We start from the raw sequence: 25,281 nt of genomic DNA on the forward strand, positions 1-25,281 counted from the left end.
GAAAGATAATATGGATCACAATTTCATTTTTGTTTATTATGAAAATGTTTTCAATTAACAATTCAGTATTGATATTTTTATTTCTTTAATAATGCGCTATTTCGCTAGTGGCATCTGGGAAAATGAAATTCGTGCTAATTACTGAATATTTTCGTATTTCTTATTTTTATGACTGACATATCTCCCCTTCTAACATCCTTGATTACGTCTTTGACAGCAGAATACTTCTTTGAACGCTATGCAGAGGAAAACAAAGACGCGTGAATATTTGTATTTTGGCGGCAGTAGTGTGTTGTTTGCGCATCGTGTACGGTTTGTTGTCGTCGAAGACTAGCAAAATGGCTGGTGTTTTTGGCATTCACGTGGGGAATTCTTCGGCCTGCTTGGCGTATTGTAAGGTTGGTAATGTTTTTCATATTTGTTGTTCACTGAGAACTTCTAATGTGCCAGAAGTGAAGTCATGAACGATTATTCTTCTAGCTCGAATGTATTCGTGAGAAACGTTCTAATAAGATCATATCAATGTAACTTTGACATTATTTTACGTTTTGTTTCTCAGGATGGGAAAGTTGATATTATAGCCGACGACAGTGGCAACAGAATAATGCCTGCAATAGTCGCGTTTGTAGACGGTGAAGAGGTAAGGAAATTTTGTACTAAGCAGCAGTTTATTTGAATAGTGCCCTCTAAGCTGAAATTGCCTGTTACTTCTTAATTTAGTTGGTTTACCACTGTTCCGTAATTCCGCTTCGTGATCAAAATTTAAGAGATCGAATGTGTTTCAGACTGTTGGACTCCCAGCGAAGGCAGCTCTTGTTAGAAATGCCACATGTACAATCGTTCGCAATAAGAAACTCTTAAATGACAGTATTCCTGACGACGAACTTGAGCATCATATCAAGTCAGTGAAATGTAAAATAGTGACTGAAGGAGGCGTGAAATATGAAATCCGAGATGAAGACAAGATTGCTGTGTATACCCCAGAAGGAGCCATGACGTGCATTTACAAAAAGCTGTTTGGTATGTAGAAATGTTTTTATACGTATCGCCCCGATCTCATATTCCTACGAGTAGCTAGTATGGTTCATTCCGTGTAATCTCACAGGGGGTGAAAATGTGGCTATTTCAGAATTTAGTCATATTTGGAACATGGATGCCCACATGTCTCAGTAGTAAAACTGCCAAATAGCACTGTTCTAACTCTTACCATTTTTGATAAATTCAGGTTTGAAGATTCATGGGTGGGTACCCAGTCATTAGGAACCGGTTTCCGTATTCTCAGACACTTGCTATTCAGTAATGAGGTGACCTACAGACATCAAGTATTTTAGTCATGTACTGTGTGAGTCATTAAGTTGATATATTGCATAAAAAGTAGGATACATCTCTGTTTTTTATGACTAACGTTGAGAATTGCTCTTTCTCCGTGATGTGCTTTACATGTGTGATTTTTTACAAATTATAACTTCACAGAGGGGAAAAATGCAGACTTCATCGTACGCACTATAACTCTTTAGTGCTAGCATTAAGTATAAATAACAATGACAAGCTTTTGGCATTGAAATTAGTAGTTCTTACCTTCACTTAAAGATGACTCCATCACAAAAAAGGGCAAATTTGACAAATTTCAAAGTCCTGTGGGGTACATAGACAATTGAATCACAATATGATTTTTTGCTGAAATGTTTATATATCTGTCAGCAATCTTATCTGCAAAGAATACAGGGCATTAATAATAAAAACGTGTATTCCTTGAAAAATTGACCTGTAGGTCAGAACTGTAAACAATTTAGAGCTGAAAAGAGTTATGAATCATTTTTCTCAGTGTGTATGTTGTATTTCTCTGTTAAGCGTCTTTCCTGTGTAAAGAATTAAGGGACAATGTGGGTGCACAAATGAGGTGATACATCCGTATTCTGTCACTGCAACTTAAAAAGACAAGTTAAATGAAACATAAGAAATGGTGTAAGCAGTAATGAGACACAGTAATAACTTTAAATATGTACTTATATGTACAGATATAAAAATTTTACAAAGAACATTTTGATAAACAAATTCAAATATAAAGAAGGAAACTAACTTTAAAACCCTTCCACTTTGCATATAACTGTTTTCCTCGACATCTTGATGCAGAAGCAAAATGAGTTCACTTAAATGTGAGAGATATTATTTTTTTCCGAAGCACTTGTTGTCATGTTTATACAACTCCTCACTGTGTCTTTGTAATGATGGGAATCTGCCTGACATGTAGCAGCATTGGATAAGGGGACCCAAACAGCATCATTCCAAGCTAGCCATGAAGGGAATTGTAAATCAGCAGTAGGCATGCAGTTAATCTCAACATCTTTAAACTCATGTGATGCCTGGGAAATGGGTCCTGTGTGCCAGATTTTGTTGTATTTGAAAGCCACGTTCTGCCTGACTTGCAACTTTTTCTGCAAACCATTTCATGAGCTCCCATTGCGACACTGCTCCTTTTTTATATGTTGGAAGTCTCTTTATTATAAAGGTGTTAATTGCAGTGAGTAGTAATGTGTGGTGCAATCATATTACTGGAAATGTCATTGCTATACTGTACCTGTGTTCTGAGAAACCTTAATGTTACTTGGTCTGTGAAGAAGCAGAGCATATTAGCACCCTGTATTGTCTGGAGTGCCCTGTGAACAATGCAACCAATTTTCCGATATAGGGAGCTCCTAACTCAGAAATGTAGAATTCAGCTCGTAATGGACAGTTTCAAGTTTTTATTATCTGCTCCACCTTTATTGAGTATTGTCAGAGTAACTTCTACTGTTGGTGTCCTAGAGCACATCGGACTTGGAGAAAGAACAATTAAAGAGAGTCATGGTTTAATTGCTGCTCCAGAATGCAGGAGTGGTCAAAAGATGTTACCTGGAATTGTCAGAGAAGAAGTAGTGATATCTTACGAAAATGATAATATTTCAAGACTTTGTGCAAGGAATTAAAGACTCCTTCCACCATGGTTCATAACAAGAAGATTCACAGAAAATTGCATGAAGGTTTCTTGAAATACAAGTACAGCACAGTGACAGTTTCAGAAACCCAATTGAAACAAGCATTTCTAGTCATTGCTACTATCACCTTTCTAATGAAGAGACTTCCAATGAATGCAAATGGGAGCACTGTTGCTATGGAAACTCGTGAAAATGCTTTTTGGGAACGATTGCAAGTTGAGCAGAATGTGGCTTTCAAATTCTACAAAATCTGGTACACAAGACACATTTTCCACCAGTCACGTGAATTTAAAGATGTTGAGATTAACCATATGCCCCCTACAGATTCACAATTCCTCTCATGGTGCAGTTGGAATGATGCTGTTTGGCTACCCTTTGCCATTGTGACGTCTAAGGCAGATGTCCTATCATTACAAAGACATGGTGCACAGTTTTATAAACATGACAATAAGTGCTTTGGAGAAAAATCATATCTCTCACCTTTAAGTGAACTCATTTCATTTTTGCATCAAGATATCAAGGAAAACAGTTATATGCAAGGTGTGTGTGTTTTAAAAATGCAGTTTCCATCTTTGTATTTGATTTTTTTATTTTTTTTATGAAATTTTTCTTTGTGGAGGTTTTATATCAGCATATACTGGTATATATTCAAAGTTCTTAACATCTCTCATTATTGCTTGCTGCTTTTCTTACTTTTCACTGAAGTTTGTTTTTAATTTACAGTAACAGAATAAAAATATATCACCTCATTTGTGCACTAAAGTTATCTATTGTAATTCTTTACACTGAAAAGACAACTAACAGTGAAATAATAATAAAAAATCCCGTGGAGGCCCGGGAAAAGAATAGGCCTCCGGTATGTTCTGCCAGTCGTAAAAGGCGAAGAAAAAGGAATAACCACTAATAGGGCTAACCCCCCTTTTAGTGTGATTAGTTGGTTCAGGACAGAACTAAAGAAGCCTCGGACAAGCGCCGTCATGGTCGGGGATGACGCTTGAACCCTATGCCCGCCCACAATGGTAATGACACTGCTAGCCAACTGGAAAATGATTCAAATCCAAATAGAGGTGTTTTGCAGGATATGCTTCCTGCAACCACCCTAGAAGGAAAACAAAAACAGAGGATGATATGGTCAGATGAAGTTAATCGACACCTCATGCTCTGTTATTACCAGGCAACAAACCTAGGAACCAACACAACTGGATACAGATCACAAGTATACACAACATTTATAATCAGATGCCCAGAATTAAAATTTTTAACAGAACAACGACTAGCTGATCAGATCGGTGTAATAATAAAAAATAACAGGATACCCCAGTCAGAATTAGAAAACATCAAACAACAAGTACAACAAATACTGGAACAAAATAATGTGCAATCAGAAGAAGAAGAAAATACAGTAATGGACTCAAACATCCCAGAGCAAACAAACAAAGGACAACACGCATCAATTAAACAATCAGAGGAAAACTAAATCTTAAGACAGCCACCAGAACAAGCACAAATAGAACACGAAGTGACACACATGTTAGATATAGAAGAAAAAATTCAGCTGACATATATAGAATACAAAGACACAAATACAGACATTAGACCATTCTTGCATAGACCACCAAATAACCCACAAGTCGAAACAACAATAAAAACTATCAACACAATCATACACAACAAAATAAATGAAAACACAACTATGGAAGAGTTACAACTACTGGTTTATATAGGAGCACTCACTACACTAAATATACACACTAGGCAGAGATCAGAACCAACCAACACACAGAAGAAACCCACAAAACCAGCATGGCAACACAGGCTACAGATCAGAATAGAAAAACTGAGAAAAGACATCGGACAGCTAACACAATTTATAAGAAATGAAATGTCAGAAAAAAAGCGAAAAAGGTTAGGTAAAATCTCACAACAAGAAGCGATAGAGCAATTAGATGAAAAGAAGCAGAAATTACAAGCATTGGCCAAACGACTTAGGAGATACAAAAAAAGTGAAAATAGTAGAAAACAGAACCAAACATTCAACACAAACCAAAAGAAATTTTACCAGACAATAGATAACACACACATTAAAACAGACAATCCACCAAACATAACAGACATGGAACACTTCTGGAGCAACATATGGTCAAACCTGGTACAACATAACAGGCATGCACGGTGGATACAAGCAGAAACAGACACATACAAGATGATACCACAAATGCCTGAAGTGATAATTTTGCAACATGAAGTCACCAAAGCAATTAATTCTACTCACAATTGGAAAGCCCCTGGAAAAGATAAAATAGCAAATTTCTGGCTAAAGAAGTTCACCTCAACACATTCACATCTAACTAAATTATTTAACAGTTATATTGCAGACCCATACACATTCCCAGATACACTTGCACATGGAATAACTTATCTGAAACCTAAAGATCAAGCAGACACAGCAAACCCAGGTAAATATCGCCCCATAACATGCCTACCAACAATATACAAAATATTAATTTCAGTCATTACACAGAAATTAATGACACATACAACACAGAACAGAATTATAAATGAAGAACAAAAAGGCTGTTGCAAAGGAGCACGAGGATGTAAAGAGCAACTGATAATAGATGCAGAGGTGACATATCAAGCTAAAACTAAACAAAGGTAAAGGTCGCTACACTCCGCATACATTGATTACCAAAAAGCCTCTGATAGTGTACCCCAGTCATGGTTACTACAAATATTGGAAATATACAAAGTAGATCCTAAATTGATACAGTTCCTAAACATAGTAATGAAAAATTGGAAAACCACACTTAATATCCAAACAAATTCAAATAATATCACATCACAGCCAATACAGATTAAGTGTGGAATATACCAAGGAGACTCGTTAAGTCCTTTCTGGTTCTGCCTTGCTCTGAACCCACTATCCAACATGCTAAATAATACAAATTATGGATACAATATTACTGGAACATACCCACACAAAATCACACATTTGCTATACATGGATGATCTAAAACTACTGGCAGCAACAAATCAACAACTCAACCAATTACTAAAGATAACAGAAGTATTCAGCAATGATATAAATATGGCTTTTGGAACAGACAAATGTAAGAAAAATAGCATTGTCAAGGGAAAACACACTAAACAAGAAGATTACATATTGGATAACCACAGCAACTGCATAGAAGTGATGGGAAAAACAGATGCCTATAAATATCTAGGATACAGACAAAAATAGGAATAGATAATACAAATATTAAAGAAGAACTAAAAGAACAATATAGACAAAGACTAACAAAAATACCGAAAACAGAATTGACAGCAAGAAACAAGACAAAAGCTATAAATACTTATGCTATACCAATATTTACCTACTCATTTGGAGTAGCGAAATGGAGTAACACAGACCTAGAAGCACTCAATACACTTACACGATCACAATGCCACAAATATAGAATACATCACATACATTCAGCAACTGAAAGATTCACATTAAGCAGAAAGGAAGGAGGAAGGGGATTTATCGATATAAAAAACCTACATTATGGACAGGTAGACAATTTAAGAAAATTCTTTCTAGAACGAGCAGAAACTAGCAAAATACACAAAGCGATCACTCGTATAAATACATTGGCTACACCACTGCAATTTCATAACCACTTCTACAACCCTTTAGATCACATAACATCAACAGATACGAAGAAAGTAAATTGGAAAAAGAAAATACTACATGGCAAGCACCTGTATCATCTAACGCAGCCACACATCTATCAAGACACATCCAACACAAGGCTAAGAAAAGCCAATATATACAGTGAGACGGAAGGATTCATGATTGCAATACAGGATCAAACAATAAACACCAGATATTACAGCAAGCATATTATTAAAGATCCCAATACCACAACAAATAAATGCAGACTTTGCAAACAACAAATAGAAACAGTAGATCACATCACAAGCGGATGTAAAATACTAGCAAATACAGAATACCCCAGAAGACATGACAATGTAGCAAAAATAATACATCAACAGCTTGCCTTACAACATAAACTTATAAAACAACATGTTCCCACATACAAGTATGCACCACAAAATGTACTGGAGAATGATGAATACAAATTACACTGGAACAGAACCATTATAACAGACAAAACAACAACACATAACAAACCTGACATCATACTCACTACTAAAAGAAGAAATTAACACAACTAATTGAAATATCCATACCCAATACAACAAATATACAAAAGAAAACCGGAGAAAAAATTGAAAAATACATCCAACTGGCTGAGGAAGTCAAGGACATGTGGCACTAGGATAAAGTTGACATTATACCAATTATACTATCAACTACAGGAGTCATACCACACAATATCCACCAGTACATCAATGCAATACAGCTACATTCAGACTTGTATATACAACTACAGAAATCCATAATTATTGATACATGTTCAATTACCCGAAAGTTCCTAAATGCAATATAACATATACCACACAGTTAAAAGGAAGCCACGCTTGATGAAGGTCCGCGTCACTTTCCATTTTTGACCAGACATAACGTCTGAGAAAAGAAAGAAAGAAATAATAACAATAATGATAATAATAATTTATTATCATTCAGCTCTTACAGCAATAGACAGTCATAAGCGTACATTTCTATATGAACAACTATATCAATGTAATTTAGTTTACATGAAATAGGTAAAACTAGAAATTATATGTTAGAGAGCAGCATTTTCATTTCCAATACATTTGTCAACTGGGTAAAGAGGTTGTTTACTAGTAGCTTATACAGAAGCGTCTGATTCCACCCGTCTGCTTTGACCCATGACGTCACAAGTATGGCGGAAACGACCGTCCACTATGACTCCAATATGGCGCCTATGACTTCATTACGTAAACATAACAAACATGAAAATACATCGAAAACACACACACACACACACACACACCTTCCACGAAACACTTAGTCAAACTAATGGGACAAGTGTAGGAAATTGGGGGTTTTTGGGTGGGGACAATTAAATATAAACACACGCCACTAACCCAAACGACAAAAAACACTAAAATGACAAGACCCCACAACTTCCACTACACACAAAATCCACTGGAATCGATCACTTCCCTTGGTCGACAGAAACAACTGCTACCACACTATAAATCTCAGAAATTTCACCACCACCACACCTAATCCTACCACACAAAAACACACACACACACACACACACACACACACACACACACTCTAGGAAATCAAAATTGCAATCAAACACTTCCCTTGACCTGTTATCCTTACGACACATCCACATATAGCCATCCCTGGTCAGAGACGCCAAAACTTTAGTAAGTCTCATTGCTTCACGACACACTGAACACTTCACGACTTCAGCCAACAGCCCGCATTGCTGAAGAAATTCTATTAGAGACAACGCACTGTCCCCGAGCATCGCAGACAACCAAAAACTGTTGACCTTGTCAGTCATATCCATACCTACCAAAGACATAAGCAAAGAAATTTACCAAAATTTACACATGAACAGAAAAGAAACTACAGTAACGTCAACATAACAAGACCAAAATCATTAATTCATTGAAATATATTCCACTGAAGGCACAGTCACCACTGATACTACACACATGCAATGCTACCACACAAGTGAACCCCATATGCCACATAACACGCTACCCATAAACACACCAACAGAGAGAACCACCGACCGCAACAATACGCCACCTATAAACACGCCACACACACACACTAAACCAAAAACATCACCTAACATACAAATACACCACTGGAGACCACCACCGATCACATCAAAACAACACCTACAAACACGCCATTCTCACAAACTAAACTCCGCGCCGTGGTGACATCACACACCACAACAGCCTTACGACAAGAGTCAAAGCCGACGGGTGGGATCGAACGCTTCCGTCGACCCGCTTATACAATTTAGCTTTAAAAATATTTATAGGCAATTCTGTAAAATCTACCCTTGGCCTATTAAACATCCTTAATCCAAAGGCTAGGTAGGAGTTACGTGATTTAGATGATGTGTGGTATGGTATGTCTACATGTGTGCTGTTTCTAGTGTCAAAACTATGTACATCAGTTCTCAGTGTGAAATTAGAAAAGTTGTTTCTAACATAGAATAAAACATTATAGATGAATAAGTTTACTGTTGTCAGACGTTCCAGTTTAATGAACAGAAGTTTACAATGTTCTGTTTTATCAGAATCTGTCATTATTCTTATTACTTTCTTCTGCAACAATAAAATGTCATTTGCTTAACAACTGCTACCCCATGAAAAAATTCCGTATGATATGATACATTGGAAGAAAGCAAAATTTTGTGATCTTGCATAGTTATTTGGAACATATCTTTTTAAATTTGTGGTTATGAATATAATAGAGGGAAACATTCCACGTGGGAAAAATATATCTAAAAACACAGATGATGTGACTTTCCAAATGAAAGTGCTGGCAGGTCGATAGACACACAAACATACACATGAAATTAAAGCTTTCACAACAAACTGTTGCCTCATCAGGAAAGAGGGAAGGAGATGGAAAGATGAAAGGATGTAGGTTTTAAGGGAGAGGGTAAGGAGTCATTCAAATCCCGGGAGCGGAAAGACTTACCTTAGGGGGAAAAAAGGGGTATACACTCGCGCCCGCGCGCACACACACATCTGCACATACACAGACACAGCAGACATGTCTGTGTATGTGCGGATGGATATGTGTGTGTGTGTGCGCGAGTGTATACCCCTTTTTTCCCCCTAAGGTAAGTCTTTCCGCTCCCAGGATTGGAATGACTCCTTACCCTCTCCCTTAAAAGCCACATCCTTTCGTCTTTCCCTCTCCTTCCCTCTTTCCTGATGAGGCAACAGTTTGCTGCGAAAGCTTGAATTTCATGTGTATGTTTGTGTTTGTTTGTGTGTCTATCGACCTGCCAGCACTTTCGTTCGGTAAGTCACATCATCTGTGTTTTTAGATATAAATTTGTAGTTAAATAAATAACTCTTGAAAAGTCTAGAAAATATATTTTTAATATGTGGATTCCAGGCCAATTTATTGTCAGTAAGAACACCTAAAAGTTTAGTAGTTTTTAATTCATGATGGTTAGGAATCTCTTAGAGGCTAAAATTAAGTACATGTGTTTTACTTTCATTTAGTAAGAAAACATCGCAGTACCCACATCCTGCGAGGCCTCACTCAGTGAAAACTAACCAATATGCAAAGATGTTTTGTGTTGGCCTTGTAGGTACTGCGATGTTTGCATATGTCTGGTTATGATTAACCAATCATATCCGCTCATCTGGGGATAGATTGAGTCGAAAGTTGATCGAAAGGTAGCGATTTGAAGGGCAAAAGGGAAAAAAGTGCCAAGGCAAGAGCCAAGGGAAAGAAACCTGTGTGATAGTTGGGTCAGATTTTACGAGCAGTAGCAGTTTTCTTGCTGTCTGCAACAGGTCACGCAAGGCTAGATTTTGATTCTAGTGGGTATCTTGCAGGCAGATGCCTTTGATGTTGTGCAGTGGTGTTTCTCGGCGGCTGCAGCTTCTCGGTCAGTGTCAGCATACCAGTAACAGTTAGGTTCATCATCATTTAGTGTCTTGATAGGTTGTATATTGGATTAACAGTGTAGGGCGGTGTTGGCGGTTTCTTTGTGCGTTAGTGTGCGAGCTTGTCAGCTTCCCTGTTGTAGCCTGTTGGTCGGCTATAATAGCAACTGGCATATCCAGTCAATGTTGCTGATGTTGTCATGTGAGAATTTATAAATAAACACGGATTAGTAATAAAAACAATAAAGGACTGAACACCGATCCTTGTAGCACTCCAGGCCTAACATAAAACAAATTTGACTTCTCGCTATCAATGCACACAACTTGGTGTATGCCCCCCTGCGGGTCCGGGGGTTAGAATAGGCCCGAGGTATTCCTGCCTGTCGTAAGAGGCAACTAAAAGGAGTCCCTCCCCTTCAAGGGGGTAGTTAGCGCCTGTGTCCTGAGACGGATGGTTCCACGACCTATATTTGTGGTCATTTTGGTTTTTCACTTCTCGTTTCTTCCTTCCATTGTTGGTTCCTTTCTTTGTTATTCTCCATCTCACTGTCTTCCTTACTCTTTCCCTTGCCTTCTTTCCCTTGCCTTCTTTCCCTTGCCTTCTTTCCCTTGCCTTCTTCTCCTTGCCTTCTTCTCCTTGCCTTCTTCTCCTTGCCTTCTTCTCCTTGCCTTCTTCTCCTTGCCTTCTTCGGTCTCCGTCTCAGGGTTTGAGACAGTCTGTCCTCTCTCTCCCTCTCTCTCTTCTTTTTCCTCTTCTTCCTTCCTCCCTGTGCGCGCCTGAAGGCCGACCTACGCGTTCGCACGCGTAGCTGGTGACGGGGTAACGCGTAATTCCCCGCCCTGGGTAGACAAGTAAGGCACGCACGTACCCCCTGGTAAAGGCCAGGCCCAGGGAGGGGTGATTGCCTGAGCTGATACCTTCTGACCATGCCGATTGGTCCCTCCGTCTGTTTCTCGGGAGGTGTGACCTGAGGTGTAAATATTCACTTAAGGCGGGAGTGCCCTCTGAGAGGGTCCCCACAAGGAAGGAGCGTGCCATCGGAGACGCTGGCAATCATGGGGGATTCCTCCGCAATGGATTTCTCTTCTTCTTCTCTCTCGACTTCTGCCCACAAACGGAAACTTGACCAGCCACCAGTGACAAAAGTACTACCGCCTGCCCCACAATTCGTGGTAGTTTCTCGATCTGAGGACGGAAAGAATTTTTCCTCTGTCAACCCTTTCGTTATCCAGAAGGGCGTAGATGCCATAGCCGGATCGGTCAAGTGTTGTACCAGGTTGCGTAATGGTACCTTGTTACTGGAAACTGAGAGCGCCTTTCAGGCACAAAAACTGCTTCGGGCCACACTCCCGTACACGTTCCCTGTCCGGGTGGAGGCTCACCGCACTTTGAATTCGTCTCTTGGTGTTGTATATACTAGATCACTCGACGGATTGACTGACGAGGAGATTCAGTCTTTCCTCGCTGAGCAGGGCGTGACGGCTGTCCGTAGGGTCATGAAAAAGGTCAACAATGACCTTGTACCGACCCGGACACTTTTCTTGACCTTTGATAGTGTTCAGCTGCTGTCGCACATTCAAAGCGGGCTACGAGGTTATTTCTGTTCGCCCCTATGTCCTGACACCTACGCGCTGCTACCAGTGTCAGCATTTTAATCACACTCGCCAGTCTTGTTCCAATGCGACTAAATGTGTCACTTGTGGCAGGGATGTCCATGAGGGTGACTGTCCACCTCTGTCTCCTCGTTGTGTGAACTGTCATGGTGACCATGCAGTGTCCTCCCGCAACTGTCCCATCTACAAGGAAGAACGCTGTATCCAAGAAATTCGGGTCAAAGATAAAGTGTCCACCTCGGCTGCTCGCAAGCTATTTGCTAGTAGGAAGCCCACGCTGCTCCCAGCGGGGAGATACAGTACTGTCCTTGCCTGTCCTCAGACTACCAGGGAGGTGGCGACACAGGCATGCGATCTGACCTTCAGCACCACGGTCGTCCGTTCGGCCAGTGCTAAGATCGCGCGGTCGATGTCTCCTCTTCCTCCCGTCACCCCTCAGACACAAGCACCTTCATCAGCTTCTGCCAAGACGAAGACCCAGAAGTCAGATGCATGGGCCTTCAAGAAGGAACCGTCCCGTGCAGACTTCCTACGTACCTCGAACTCCAAGCCATCGACCAGTACTTCAACTAAACGACCTTCCAAGAAGGCTCATAGGAAGCACAGTTCTCCTTCTCCGCCACGGCACATTTCTTCTCCTGCACCACCCAGCCGATGCCGCCCCAGGCTGTCATCCCTTTTGCTTGGCCGCACCGCTGGTAGCCGAACATCTGGCTGTTCACCTGCAGAGAAAGCTCCCCCTCCTGGCCATCTTAACAAGATGGCCGATGAACCTATAGAACCAATGGACGATGACTGTCCGCCTACTGATAGCGGCGGCAGAGCTCGCTCGAAGCCAGGCCCTCAGCGGCCTTCGAGGTGACCCCTTCTTTCATCTTCCTTTTCTTCTCACGATGGCACTTATTCACTGGAATATTCGCAGCATTTGCTCGAACCAAGAGGACTTAAAGTTGCTGCTCCGCTTGCACTGTCCGCTCGTCATAGCCCTCCAGGAAACGAAGCTACACCCATGCGATCAAATTGCCTTGGCACACTACACCTCTGTGCGTTTTGACCTACACCCTGTGGTAGGTATTCCGGCTCATGGAGGGGTTATGTTGCTGGTCCGGGATGATATTTACTACGATCCCATCACATTGCACACCGGCTTGCAGGCAGTTGCCATCCGAATTACTCTCCCCACTTTTACATTTTCCATTTGTACCGTTTACACTCCATCGTCGTCTTCCGTTACCAGGGCAGACATGATGCAAATTATTGCTCAGTTATCTGCACCATTTTTGTTAACTGGAGACTTCAATGCCCACCATCCCCTTTGGGGCTCTCCAGCATCCTGCCCGAGGGGCTCTCTGTTAGCAGACCTTTTCAACCAGCTCAATCTTGTCTGCCTCAATACTGGCGCCCCTACTTTTCTTTAGGACACATATCACACCTATTCCCATTTAGACCTCTCTATATGTACTACCCAACTTGCACGCCGGTGTGAGTGGTATGCACTTTCTGATACATATTCGAGCGACCACTTCCCGTGTGTTATCCATCTCCTGCATCATACCCCCTCTCCGTGCTAAACTAGTTGGAACATCTCCAAAGCAGACTGGGGGCTCTTCTCTTCCAGGGCGACCTTTCAGGATCAAACCTTCACAAGCTGCGATAGTCAGGTCGCACACCTCATGGAAGTCATTCTCACTGCTGCTGAATATTCCATCCCTCACACTACTTCTTCTCCACGTCGCGTACCGGTCCCCTGGTGGACCACAGCATGTAGGGACGCTTTACGTGCTTGTCGACGTGCTTTATGCACCTTTAAACACCACCCTACAGTGGCGAATTGTATCAATTATAAACGATTACGTGCGCAGTGTCGTCATATTATTAAAGAAAGCCAGCTGGGCTGCTTTCACAAGCACCTTCAACAGTTTTACTCCTTCTTCTGTTGTCTGGGGTAGCCTGCGCCGGCTATCTGGCACTAAGGTCCACTCACCAGTTTTTGGCTTGACGGTCGCGAATGACGTCCTTGAGGCCCCTGAGGATGTCTCCAATGCCTTTGGGCGCTTTTTCGCAGAGGTTTCGAGCTCCGCTCATTACCACCCTGCCTTCCTCCCCCGAAAACAGGCAGAGGAGGCTAAGCCACCTAACTTCCGCTCCTCGAATCGTGTAAGTTATAATGCACTTGCCCGGTCACGGTTCTCCACTCCAGGGCCTGATTCTATTCATATTCAGATGCTGAAGAACCTTTCTCCTGCGGGTAAAGGTTTCCTTCTTCATACTTATAATCGCGTCTGGATTGAGGGACATGTTCCTGCATGCTGGCGCGAGTCTATTGTTGTACCAATTCCTAAGCCGGGGAAGGACAGGCACTTGCCTTCCAGTTATCGACCCATCTCGCTTACCAGCTGTGTGTGTAAGGGGATGGAGCGAATGGTTAACTCTCGTTTGGTTTGGATGCTCGAATCTCGACGCCTACTTACCAATGTACAATTTGGATTTCGTAGGCGCCGCTCTGCTGTTGACCATCTGGTTACCTTGTCGACCTTCATTATGAATAACTTCTTGCGGTAGCACCCGACCGCGGCTGTGTTCTTTGATTTGGAGAGGGCTTACGACACCTGTTGGAGGGCGGGCATTCTTCGCACCATTCATGCATGGGGCCTTCGCGGTCGCGTCCCACTTATTATTCGTTCCTTTTTAATGGATCGACAGTTCAGGGTACGTGTGGGTTCTGTCCTGTCAGACACCTTTCGCCAGGAGAATGGGGTGCCACAAGGCTCAGTTTTGAGCGTCGCTCTCTTCGCCATAGCGATCAATCCAATAATGGATTGCCTCCCAGCTGATGTATCAGGCTCCCTTTTCGTGGACGATTTTACCATCTATTGCAGCGCGCAGCGTACATGTTTCCTGGAGCGCTGTCTTCAGCGTTCTCTTGACCGTCTTTACTCCTGGAGTGTCGCCAATGGCTTCTGTTTTTCTGCCGAGAAGACGGTCTGTATTAACTTCTGGCGCTACAAAGAATTTCTCCCACCGTCCTTACGACTCGGTTCTGTTGCTCTCCCATTCGTGGAGGCAACAAAATTTTTATGTCTTACATTTGACAGGAAACTTAGCTGGTCTCCACATGTGTCATATTTGGCTGCCCGTTGTACCCGTTCTCTACATGTCCTCCGTGTTCTCAGTGGTATGTCATGGGAAGCGGATCGAACCGTCCTACTTCGCCTATATCGGTCGATCGTCCACTCCAAGCTGGATTATGGGAGCTTCGTATACTCCTCTGCACGGCCGTCCATTTTACGCCACCTCAACTCCATACAACATCGGGGTTTACGTCTTGCGATCGGAGCATTTTGTACTAGTCTTGTCAAGAGTCTTCATGCCAAAGCCGGTGAATTGCCACTCACATACCGGCACGATATACTGCTTTGTCGGTATGCCTGTCGGCTACTGTCAATGCCGGACCACCTGTCTTATCGTTCCTTTTTTGACGACTCTCTCGACCGTCAATACGGGTTGTATGTCTCTGCCCTGCTACCCCCTGGAGTTCGCTTTCGTCGCCTCCTTCAACACCTTGATTTTTCACTCCCTGCAACCTTTAGAGTGGGCGATAGCCACACGCCACCTTGGCTCCAGGCTCAGGTTCGCGTTCACCTTGACCTCAGCTTGCTCCCAAAGGAGGTTACCCCCGGTTCGGTATACCACTCCCGTTTTGTCGAACTTCGTTCGAAGTTCATTAATATGACCTTGATTTATACATGTGGCTCTAAGACCAATGACGGGGTCGGGTGTTCTTTTATTGTCGGGGCACAAAGTTTCAAATACCGGCTCCATGGCCATTGTTCGGTCTTCACAGCTGAGCTCTTTGCCCTCTACCAGGCTGTTCTTCACATCTGCCGCCACCGACATTCTGCTTATGTCATCTGCTCCGATTCCCTGAGCGCCATCCAGAGCCTAAGTGATCCGTATCCAGTTCACCCTTTCGTGCACCGGATCCAACGCTCTCTTCAGCAGCTGGTGGACGACGGTTCTCTGGTTAGCTTTATGTGGGTTCCTGGCCATGTCGGTATCCCTGGGAACGAAGCTGCAGATGCCGCAGCCAAGGCTGCGGTCCTCCAGCCTCGGACAGCTTCTTGTTGTGTCCCTTCATCAGATTGTAGCAGGGTCATTTGTCGGCGCATTTTATCGCTGTGGCATGCCGATTGGGCTGCACTTACGAACAACAAGCTTCGGCCCCCCAGGGGGTCCACAACTCTTTTGTGGATACGTGCGTAGCGAGCACGGGACCCCGAGCTAATATGGCCCTCCTTCCTTTCCGGGCTGCATACCTTCCTTTTCTGCATCCTTCCCTATCCCCCATCTTCGCCCCCCCTCCCCTCACCTCTGGCTCTTTCCATCCCTTTCTCCCCCTCTGGGAGTATGATTTGTGCCTACATCCGGAGACGGACGTTCGTAAATGTAACGCATTCTTCGCCGTCTCTGCTTGTATATCTTCATCCTTCCTTTGTCCTTCTCTTTTCCTTACCTCTTCTCTTTACCCTTTTCTCCGCTGCGGCGTTTGAGACCTCTCTTCTTTCCTTTCCCTTTCTTTGTTTTTCCCTTTCTCTTTCTTCCTCCCTGTGCGTGTCTGAAGGCCGACCCACGCATTTTTGTGCGTAGCCGGTGATGGGGTAACGCGTAATTCCCCACCCCGGTTAGACAGGTAGGACACGTACATACCCCCTGGTAACAGCCAGGCCCAGGGAGGGGTGATTACCCGAGCTGATACCTTCCGAAAGTGCCGATTGGTCTCTCCGTCGGTTTGTCGGGAGCTGTGAACAATCACCTAAGGTGGGAGTTCCCTCAGAGAGGGCCCCCACAAGGGAGGAGCGCGCCATTGGAGACGCCGGTAATCATGGGGGATTCTTCTGCAATGGTTTCCTCACCTTCCACTATGTCTGCTCACAAGCGTAACTTCACTGAGTCTCAGCCACAGACAGTTCTTCCATCGTTGCCACAGTTCCTTGTTGTTTCTTGGTCTGATGAAGGTCACGACTTCTCCACGGTCAACCCTTTCATTATTCAGAAAGGTGTCGACGCAATTGCAGGTCTTGTTAAGTCTTGTTCCAGATTACGGAATGGCTCCTTGTTGTTAGAAACAGTCAGTGCCCTCCAGGCACAAAAATTGCTGCGTACTTCACTTCTCCACACCTTCCCTGCCCACGTGGAACCGCACCGTACTTTAAATTCCACGCGTGGAGTCGTTTATACACGCTCCCTCGATGGATTGTCTGACGACGAAATTCAGCACTACCTGTCTGACCAGGGTGTAACGGCTGTTCATAGAGCTATGAAAAGGGTTGACACGAATATCATTCCAACCCGCACTGTCCTCTTGACATTTGAGAAAGTTCAACTCCCATCCAAAATCAAAGCAGGCTATGAGATAATTTCTGTTCGCCCTTACGTCCCAAACCCTACGCGTTGCTATCAATGTCAGCGGTTCAATCACACCAGCCAGTCCTGTTCCAATCCGGCCAAATGTGTTACGTGTGGCAAGGATGCCCATGAGGGTGCTTGTCCATGTCCATCCCCTCGCTGCATCAACTGTATGGGTGACCACGCTGCTTCCTCTCGAGATTGCCCCATTTTTAAAGACGAAAAGCTCATCCAGGAAATCAGAGTGAAGGAAAAGCTGTCAACCTTTGCTGCTCGAAAATTATTCGCCAGTCGACAGCCCACCATGCCTCAGACAGGAAAATACAGCACTGTCCTTGTTTATCCGCAGCCAACAAAGGAGGCGGCCACACGGACTTGTGACCTCACCTTTAGTGCCACGGTCGTCAGATCGGCCAGCGCAAAGATCGCCCGTTCAACCTCACCACTTTCGCCTGCCCACTCTATGGCTCACCCTTCATCGGGTTCTGCTAAATCTCGAGCCCAAAAGTCAGACACCGAGACTTTGAAAAAAGAGCATACTCGTGAAGATTTTTTACGTACCCTAACTTCACAACCATCGGTTCCTCCTTCATCTAAACATCATATTTCCAAGAAGGCTAATAAGAAACCCAGTTCATCTCCTTCTCCGCCAAGGCGTGTCTCATCTACAGCACCACCTGGCGGAAATCGCCCTCGGCCGTCTTCTGTGTCGCCGAGGCGCACTGGTGGCGACCGATCAACCGGCCGATCGCTGGTGGCAGGAGCTGCTCCTGAACAACCTATGGATCAGGATCTTCTGCCTTCGGCTGAATGCCATTCCATGCTGTCGGTCGCAAGCTCTGAGCAGTCGTTGAGTTGACGGCAACCTTGGTCACATTCCTCCATTTTCTGTTCACCCTATGTCCATTATCCACTGGAATATCCGCAGCATTCAAGCCAATCGGGATGAATTGTTGATCCTCTTACGATCCTACTCGCCGGTCATCTTCTGTCTTCAGGAAACAAAGCTGCGTCCCCATGACCGCTTTGTTCTCCCCCATTTTTCAGTCCGTCCGATTTGATCTCCCCTCTGTTGAAGGCACTCCAGCCCATGGAGGACTCCTGATTCTTCTCCGTGATACTCTCCATTATCACCCAATCCACTTAAACACTTCCTTCCAAGCTGTCGCTGTCCGTCTTTCCCTTTCTGGATATACCTTTTCTCTTTGTACTGTATACATTCCATCATCCACACCAATGGCACGAGCTGATCTCCTTCATCTTCTTGGTCAGCTTCCACCCCCCTATTTGCTGGTTGGGGACTTCAATGCCCACCACCCGCTTTAGGGATCTCCACATCCTTGTCCACGTGGCTCACTATTGCTAGACGTCTTCCACCAAGTGGATCTAGTTTGCCCCAACACTGGGGTCCCTACATTTTTGTCTGCCTCTACGACAAATTTCTCTCATTTGGACCTTTCGGTCGGTACTGTTCCGCTAGCTCGGCGCTTCGAATGGTTCGCCCTTGATGATACACACTCGAGTGAACACTTTCCATGTGTCCTTAGACTGCAGCCCCAACTGCCCTATATGCGCCCGCGACGCTGGAAGTTTGCCCAAGCCGATTGGACACTTTTTTCGTCTCTAGCGGCATTCGATGACCGTCACTTTCCTAGCGTCGGCGATGAGGTCTCACATATTACCGACGTTATTCTTACAGCTGCGGAACGTTCAATACCACGCACCTCCGAATTGCCCCGGCACCCCCCAGTTCCTTGGTGGAACGAGGCATGCCGTGACGTAATATGTGAGCGGCGACGTGCTCTTCGCGTTTTCCGCCACCATCCTACTTTGGCCAACTGTATCCGCTATAAGCAGTTCCGTGCGCGATGCCGTTGCGTCATCCGCGATAGCAAGAAGGCAAGCTGGAAATTCTTTATTAGCTCATTTAACACCTTCACTCCCTCCTCTGGAAGTTTGGAGTCGGATTCGACGGTTATCAGGCGCGCCTAGTTTCTCCCCGGTCTCTGGGCTCACTGTCGCGTGTGATACGTTAGTGGACGCCGTCGCAATTTCTAACTCCTTGGGTAAACACTTTGCTGAGATTTCGAGCTCTTCAAATTAGCCACCAGCGTTTCTCCCGAAGAAACATGCAGCGGAAGTGCAACCTCTTGCTTTCTTCTCTCAAAGTCGCGAGAGCTATAATACTGTTTTCTCCATGCGGGAACTCCAACATGCACTCTCTTCTTCTCGCTCCTCCGCCCCAGGACCGGATGGTATCCACATCCAAATGTTCCTGCATTTATCAACCCATAGTCTGCGTTACCTCCTTCGCCTTTATAATCGAATTTGGACTGACAGTACTTTTCCCAGACGATGGCGGGAAGCTATCGTCGTTCCTGTTCCGAAACCTGGAAAGGACAAACATCTCCCCTCTAGCTATCGCCCCATTTCTCTCGCGAGTAGTGTGTGTAAGGTTTTGGAGCGTATGGTGAATTGCCCTTTAGCTTGGTGGCTGGAGTCCCGCAGTCTTTTAACACCTGCCCAATGCGGTTTCCGAAAGCATCGTTCTGCAGTTGACCATCTTGTTTCTCTCTCCACTTATATCATGAACAATTTTCTCCGGGAACGCCAAACAGTACCAATATTTTTTGATCTGGAGAGAGCATACGATACCTGTTGGAGGACAGGCATCCTCTGCACACTGTTCTCTTGGGGCTTTCGAGGTCGGCTGCCCCTTTTTCTTCGTGAATTTATGACAGAGCGCACATTTAGAGTGCGGGTGAACACTACTCTCTCCCGTACTTTCTCCCAAGAAAACGGGGTACCCTAGGGCTCCGTGCTAAGTGTTGTACTGTTTGCTATTGCCATAAATCCAATTATTGATTGTCTCCTTCCTGATGTCTCGGGCTCCCTCTTTGTGGACGATTTTGCGATCTTCTACAGCTCTCAACGGACCAGCCTTCTTGAACGACGTCTTCAAGGATGTCTCGATTGCCTCTACTCTTAGAGCACCGAAACCGGCTTCCGTTTTTCTCCCAGTAAGACCATTTGTGTTAATTTTTGGCGACGTAAGGAGTTTCTTCCACCCTCCTTACATCTAAGGCATGTCAACCTTCCATTTTCGGACGTCGCTAAATTCTTGGGTCTTATGTTTGACAGAAAACTGTGCTGGTCCTCCCACGTTTCCTATCTTTCGGCTCGCTGTCTGCGATCGCTCAACACCCTCCGTGTCCTGAATGGTATGTCCTGGGGAGCAGACCGAGTGCTCCTTCGCCGCGTCTATTGCGCCTTAGTGCGCTCGAAATTGGACTATGGAATCATAGTTTACTCCTCTGCTCGGCCGTCTATTCTTCGTTGTCTCGACTCTATCCACCACCGAGGATTACGTTTAGTGTCTGGAGGTTTTTACACCAGCCCTGTTGAAAGCCTTTATGCTGAGACTGCTGAACCTCCACTGTCCAATCGGCGAGCAGTCCTTCTGAGTCATTATGCTAGCCATCTGTCTTCCATGCCTGCTAATCCAGCCCATGACATTTTTTTCGACACCTCCTTTGATGTAGGGTATGCAGGCCGCCCCTCCTCCCTACTACCACCGGGAGTCCACGTTTCGTCAACTGCTCCATTCTCTTTCCTTCCGCTTTCCTAAAACCTTCCTGACAACTTGGGGTACAGCACCGCCTTGGCTCCGTCCCCGGATCTGCCTGCTCCGTGACCTTTGTCAATTTCCCAAGGATGGTACCCCTTCACTTGTTTATCGCCGGGCATTTGCTGCTCTATGTGCACAAATGAAGGAAGCCACATTTATTTACACTGATGGCTCGAAAACATCGTTAGGTGTAGGGAGTGCCTATATTGTTGGCAACACCCTAAATCAGTTTCGGCTTCCTGACCAGTGTTCGGTTTATACTGTAGAACTTTATGCTGTTCTCCAGGCTGTCCACTACATCCACCGCCATCAGCGGATACAGTATGTTATCTGCTCAGATTCTCTCAGCTCTCTCCTCAGTCTCCTAGCTCTTTACCCTGTGCACTCTCTGGTCCACCGGATTCAGGACTGTCTGCACTTGCTCCACCTGGGGGCATCTCGGTGGCGTTCCTCTGGCTCCCGGGACACGTTGGTATCTGTGGAAATGAGGCGTCTGATATTGCGGCCAAGGCTGCAGTCTCTCTTCTTCGGCCAGCTATTCAATCGATTCCCATCGCCGATCTACGGAGCATTTTATGTCATCGTGTTGTTCTTGTATGGCACACAGATTGGTCGACACTTCCCCGTAATAAATTGCGGGACGTGAAAGCTCTTCCTTGTGCTTGGACCTCTTCCTCCCGAACGCGTCGTCGGGAGGAGGTAATTTTAACTAGACTCCGGATAGGGCACTGTCTTTTTAGCCATCGACATCTTTTAAGCGGCGATCCTTCCCCACTCTGTCCCCACTGCTCTCAGCTTTGGACGGTAAGACACCTTTTAATTGAGTGCCCCCATTTTACTCCGTTATGCGCCTGTCTACAGCTGTCGCCTGATACATCGTCAATTTTAGCAGATGACACGCGCTCGGCCGATCGCGTTCTCGAGTTTATTAGTGCCAGTGAAATGACGTCAATCATTTGAAGCTTTTTTTTTGGGGACAACCAACCCCTTTCTGTAGTGGATTTTTAAGCCTTCCTTCTGCTTTTAGTTTCTCCAATTTTTTGAGTTTCGTTCCCACTGCTGCTGGTTTCCATTTTCGGTTTTTACTGTTTCCTAAGTCACAGACCGGGCGCTAATGACCATAGCAGTTTTGCGCCCTAAAAAAAAAAAAAAAAAAAAGCTTCGGGCCTTGAAACCTCTTCCCGCGGCTTGGACGTCCTCCTCACGCCCTTCTCGGCAGGAGGAGGTTGTTATGGCCCAGTTACGAATTGGACACTGCCGGTTCAGCCATCGCCATCTGCTGACGGCTGCGCCGGCGCCGTTCTGCCCATGTGGGCAATTGCTGACGGTCCGCCACATTTTAACGTCCTGTCCGGATTTTAATACACTGCATCTTGATCTTGGCCTGCCATGTACTCTAGATGCCATTTTAGCGGATGACCCAGGAGCAGCTGCTCGCGTTCTTCGTTTTATCAACTTGACAAACTTGTCTAAGGGCATTTAATTATGCTGGTTTTTTTTTAATCCTATGTCTGTCAATCGGTCTTTTATCGTGTTTTCCCTTTTAGTTGCTGTTTTAAACTTGTGCCTCGCGGTGCATTCGTAACGTAGTCTGGGCGCTAATGACCTTTGACGTTGTGCGCCCTAAAACCACCAAAAAAAAAAAACCCTTGGTGTGCAGTTCTGTAGCAAAGATTGAAACATATTTAAGCTGTTGCCATCAAAACCATAGTAGAATAACTTATTCAACAAAGTATCATGCTCTGTGCAGTCAAAGCTCTGCTCAGGTACAGAATGTAGCTTGGGAATACCCCTTAGCCTCGAACACACCTAGGACAAATTTTACTATAGAATCCATTGCATCAGTTGTGGATTTACTTTTTCTAAATCCAAATTATTTGTCACTAACTGTATCCAATTTATCCAAGTAAACACTAACTTGGAAGAAAGGACAGATTGCTGCTTACCATAAGGAAGATACATTAAGTTGCAGACAGGCACAGTTAAAAGACAGCCTTCATCAGTAAGAGAGACACACAAACATCGTTCACACACACAAGCAAGCACACGTGACCGCCAACTCCAACATCTCGAGCCAGAATGCTGGAGTTGGTGACGGCGGTGTGTGTTTCTTTTTTTTTTTTTTTTTTTTTTCCTTCCTGCAGTTTCCATTGTTTGATAAACACTAGCTTGATCATAAAAAATTTTATAGAGTACAGGGATTATGGATATAGGCCTACAACTAGCGGGACTGTTCTTTTTGCCTTTTTTATATATAGGCACAACCCCAGAAATTTCTAGTAGATCAAGAAACTTACTATCACCTAGACATATATTTTCACAGTAAGTTAGGGGATAAATTATACAGTCAATAACGTCTTTCAACAAATTGCAAGACAGTTTATAGGTATCAACACTAGCTTAGCTTTTGAAATTTTTCACTATTTTCGGAATGGTTTTTGGACATTCTTCCGTGTAAGTAAACATGCCCAGGGGATGCTTTTCGAACCAGTTATCCATTATACTAAGTGCATTTTCATGGAGGTTTATTTGTGGTACTACTAATATTTTCAGTAGATTGGATGCAAAATTTATTAAATTCTTCTTGGGTTATGGCAATATCATTTTGTTTGGTGTGTACAATAGAGTTGATTACACTCCTGGCTTTTTATGTTTGTTATGGGACTTTTCAGTTTGCTATATTATGTAGTTCATTTGCTTCATCGATTACCTATCTATACTTCTATATAGGCACAATAAAAAAACACACACAAACACACACACAAAATTTCGAGCTTTCGCAACCCACGGTTGCTTCGTCAGGAAAGAGGGAAGGAGAGGGAAAGATGAAAGGGTATGGATTTTAAGGGAGAGGGTAAGGAGTCATTCCAATCCCGCGAGCGGAAAGACTTACCTTAGGGGGAAAAAGGACAGGTATACACTCGTGCGCGCGCGCGCACACACACACATATCCATCCACACATATACAGACACAAGCAGACATATTTAAAGGCGAAGAGTATGGGCAGAGATGTCAGTCAGCCTTTAAATGTGTCTGCTTGTGTCTGTATATGTGCGTATGGATATGTGTGTGTGTGTGTGTGTGTGCGCGAGTGTATACCTGTCCTTTTTTTCCCGCTAAGGTAAGTCTTTCCGCTCCCGGGATTGGAATGACTCCTTACTCTCTCCCTTAAAACCCACATCCTTTGATCATTCCCTCACCTTCCCTCTTTCCTGACGAAGCAACCGTGGGTTGCGAAAGCTCGAAATTTCGTGTGTGTGTTTTTTTTATTGTGCCTATCTACCGGCGTTTTCCCGCTTGGTAAGTCATGGAATCTTTGTTTTTAATGTATTTTTCCCATGTGGAATGTTTCTTTCTATTTTATTTATACTTGTATATACCTTTATACCTATATATACCTTTAGCATACAATACTTTATGCAGTTCAGGATAATTTTTATATTTGCACCAGAATACATTATGACAGTATTTTTCAATTGCCCTAACTCTGGAGTACACCAATCTTTTTTTTTTTTTTTTTTTTTTTTTTTTTTTTTTTTTTTTTTTAAAAGAAAAGCTGCTACTAATATTCCTGTAATTTTTCCAGAGGAATGTTGCTTTCAAACATATTTAAAAATGCAGAGAAAAACTCAGTGAAAACAGTATCAGAGGAACAACGTTGAAGCCTACTGAAAAGGGAGTCCCAGTTTTAACAAGTGAGGGCATGTCTAAACCTATCAATCTTCTCTTTACTAATTGCTCTAGTAGTCACAGTTTTAGATTTTGGTTTGGAGGTGTTGGAAGTTACAATACTACGTCTAATAAATACTGCATCATGATTGAGAAAGAGACACTAATTACATTAGAGGACATAAAAGTTCTCTTAATATTTGTAAATATATTACCAAGACAGGTAGGGCCTCTTGTAGATTTACAGTTAACATACAAAAGGTTAAATTGTTGAAGCACATGTTTGAGCTCAGTCACAGTTTTTTTGTGCTGCAGTATGTCAAAACTTGAACTGACATCCCCACTGATGAGAATTTGTCTGTTTCCCATTTTGGTATAGTACAGATGTACATTAAGAGGTCATC

At 43.8% G+C, this 25,281-nt stretch overlaps 1 protein-coding gene across 2 annotated transcripts in view; it reads left to right on the forward strand.

The window, feature by feature from the left end:
- Positions 1 to 207: 207 nt before the first annotated feature.
- The window catches only part of LOC126470773 (heat shock 70 kDa protein 14-like), a 198,111-nt gene continuing 173,037 nt past the window's right edge, over positions 208 to 25,281 (forward strand). For both annotated transcript variants that reach the window (XM_050098779.1, XM_050098780.1), the window contains exons 1-3: positions 208 to 398; positions 560 to 640; positions 786 to 1,020. In XM_050098779.1, coding sequence (XP_049954736.1) covers positions 339 to 398; positions 560 to 640; positions 786 to 1,020 — 376 coding nt within the window. In that variant the 5' untranslated portion in view covers positions 208 to 338. The remainder of the gene's footprint in view (positions 399 to 559; positions 641 to 785; positions 1,021 to 25,281) is intronic.

The sequence above is a fragment of the Schistocerca serialis genome, chromosome 3 (assembly GCF_023864345.2).
Source record: "Schistocerca serialis cubense isolate TAMUIC-IGC-003099 chromosome 3, iqSchSeri2.2, whole genome shotgun sequence".
Classification (NCBI taxonomy): Eukaryota; Metazoa; Arthropoda; class Insecta; order Orthoptera; family Acrididae; genus Schistocerca; species Schistocerca serialis.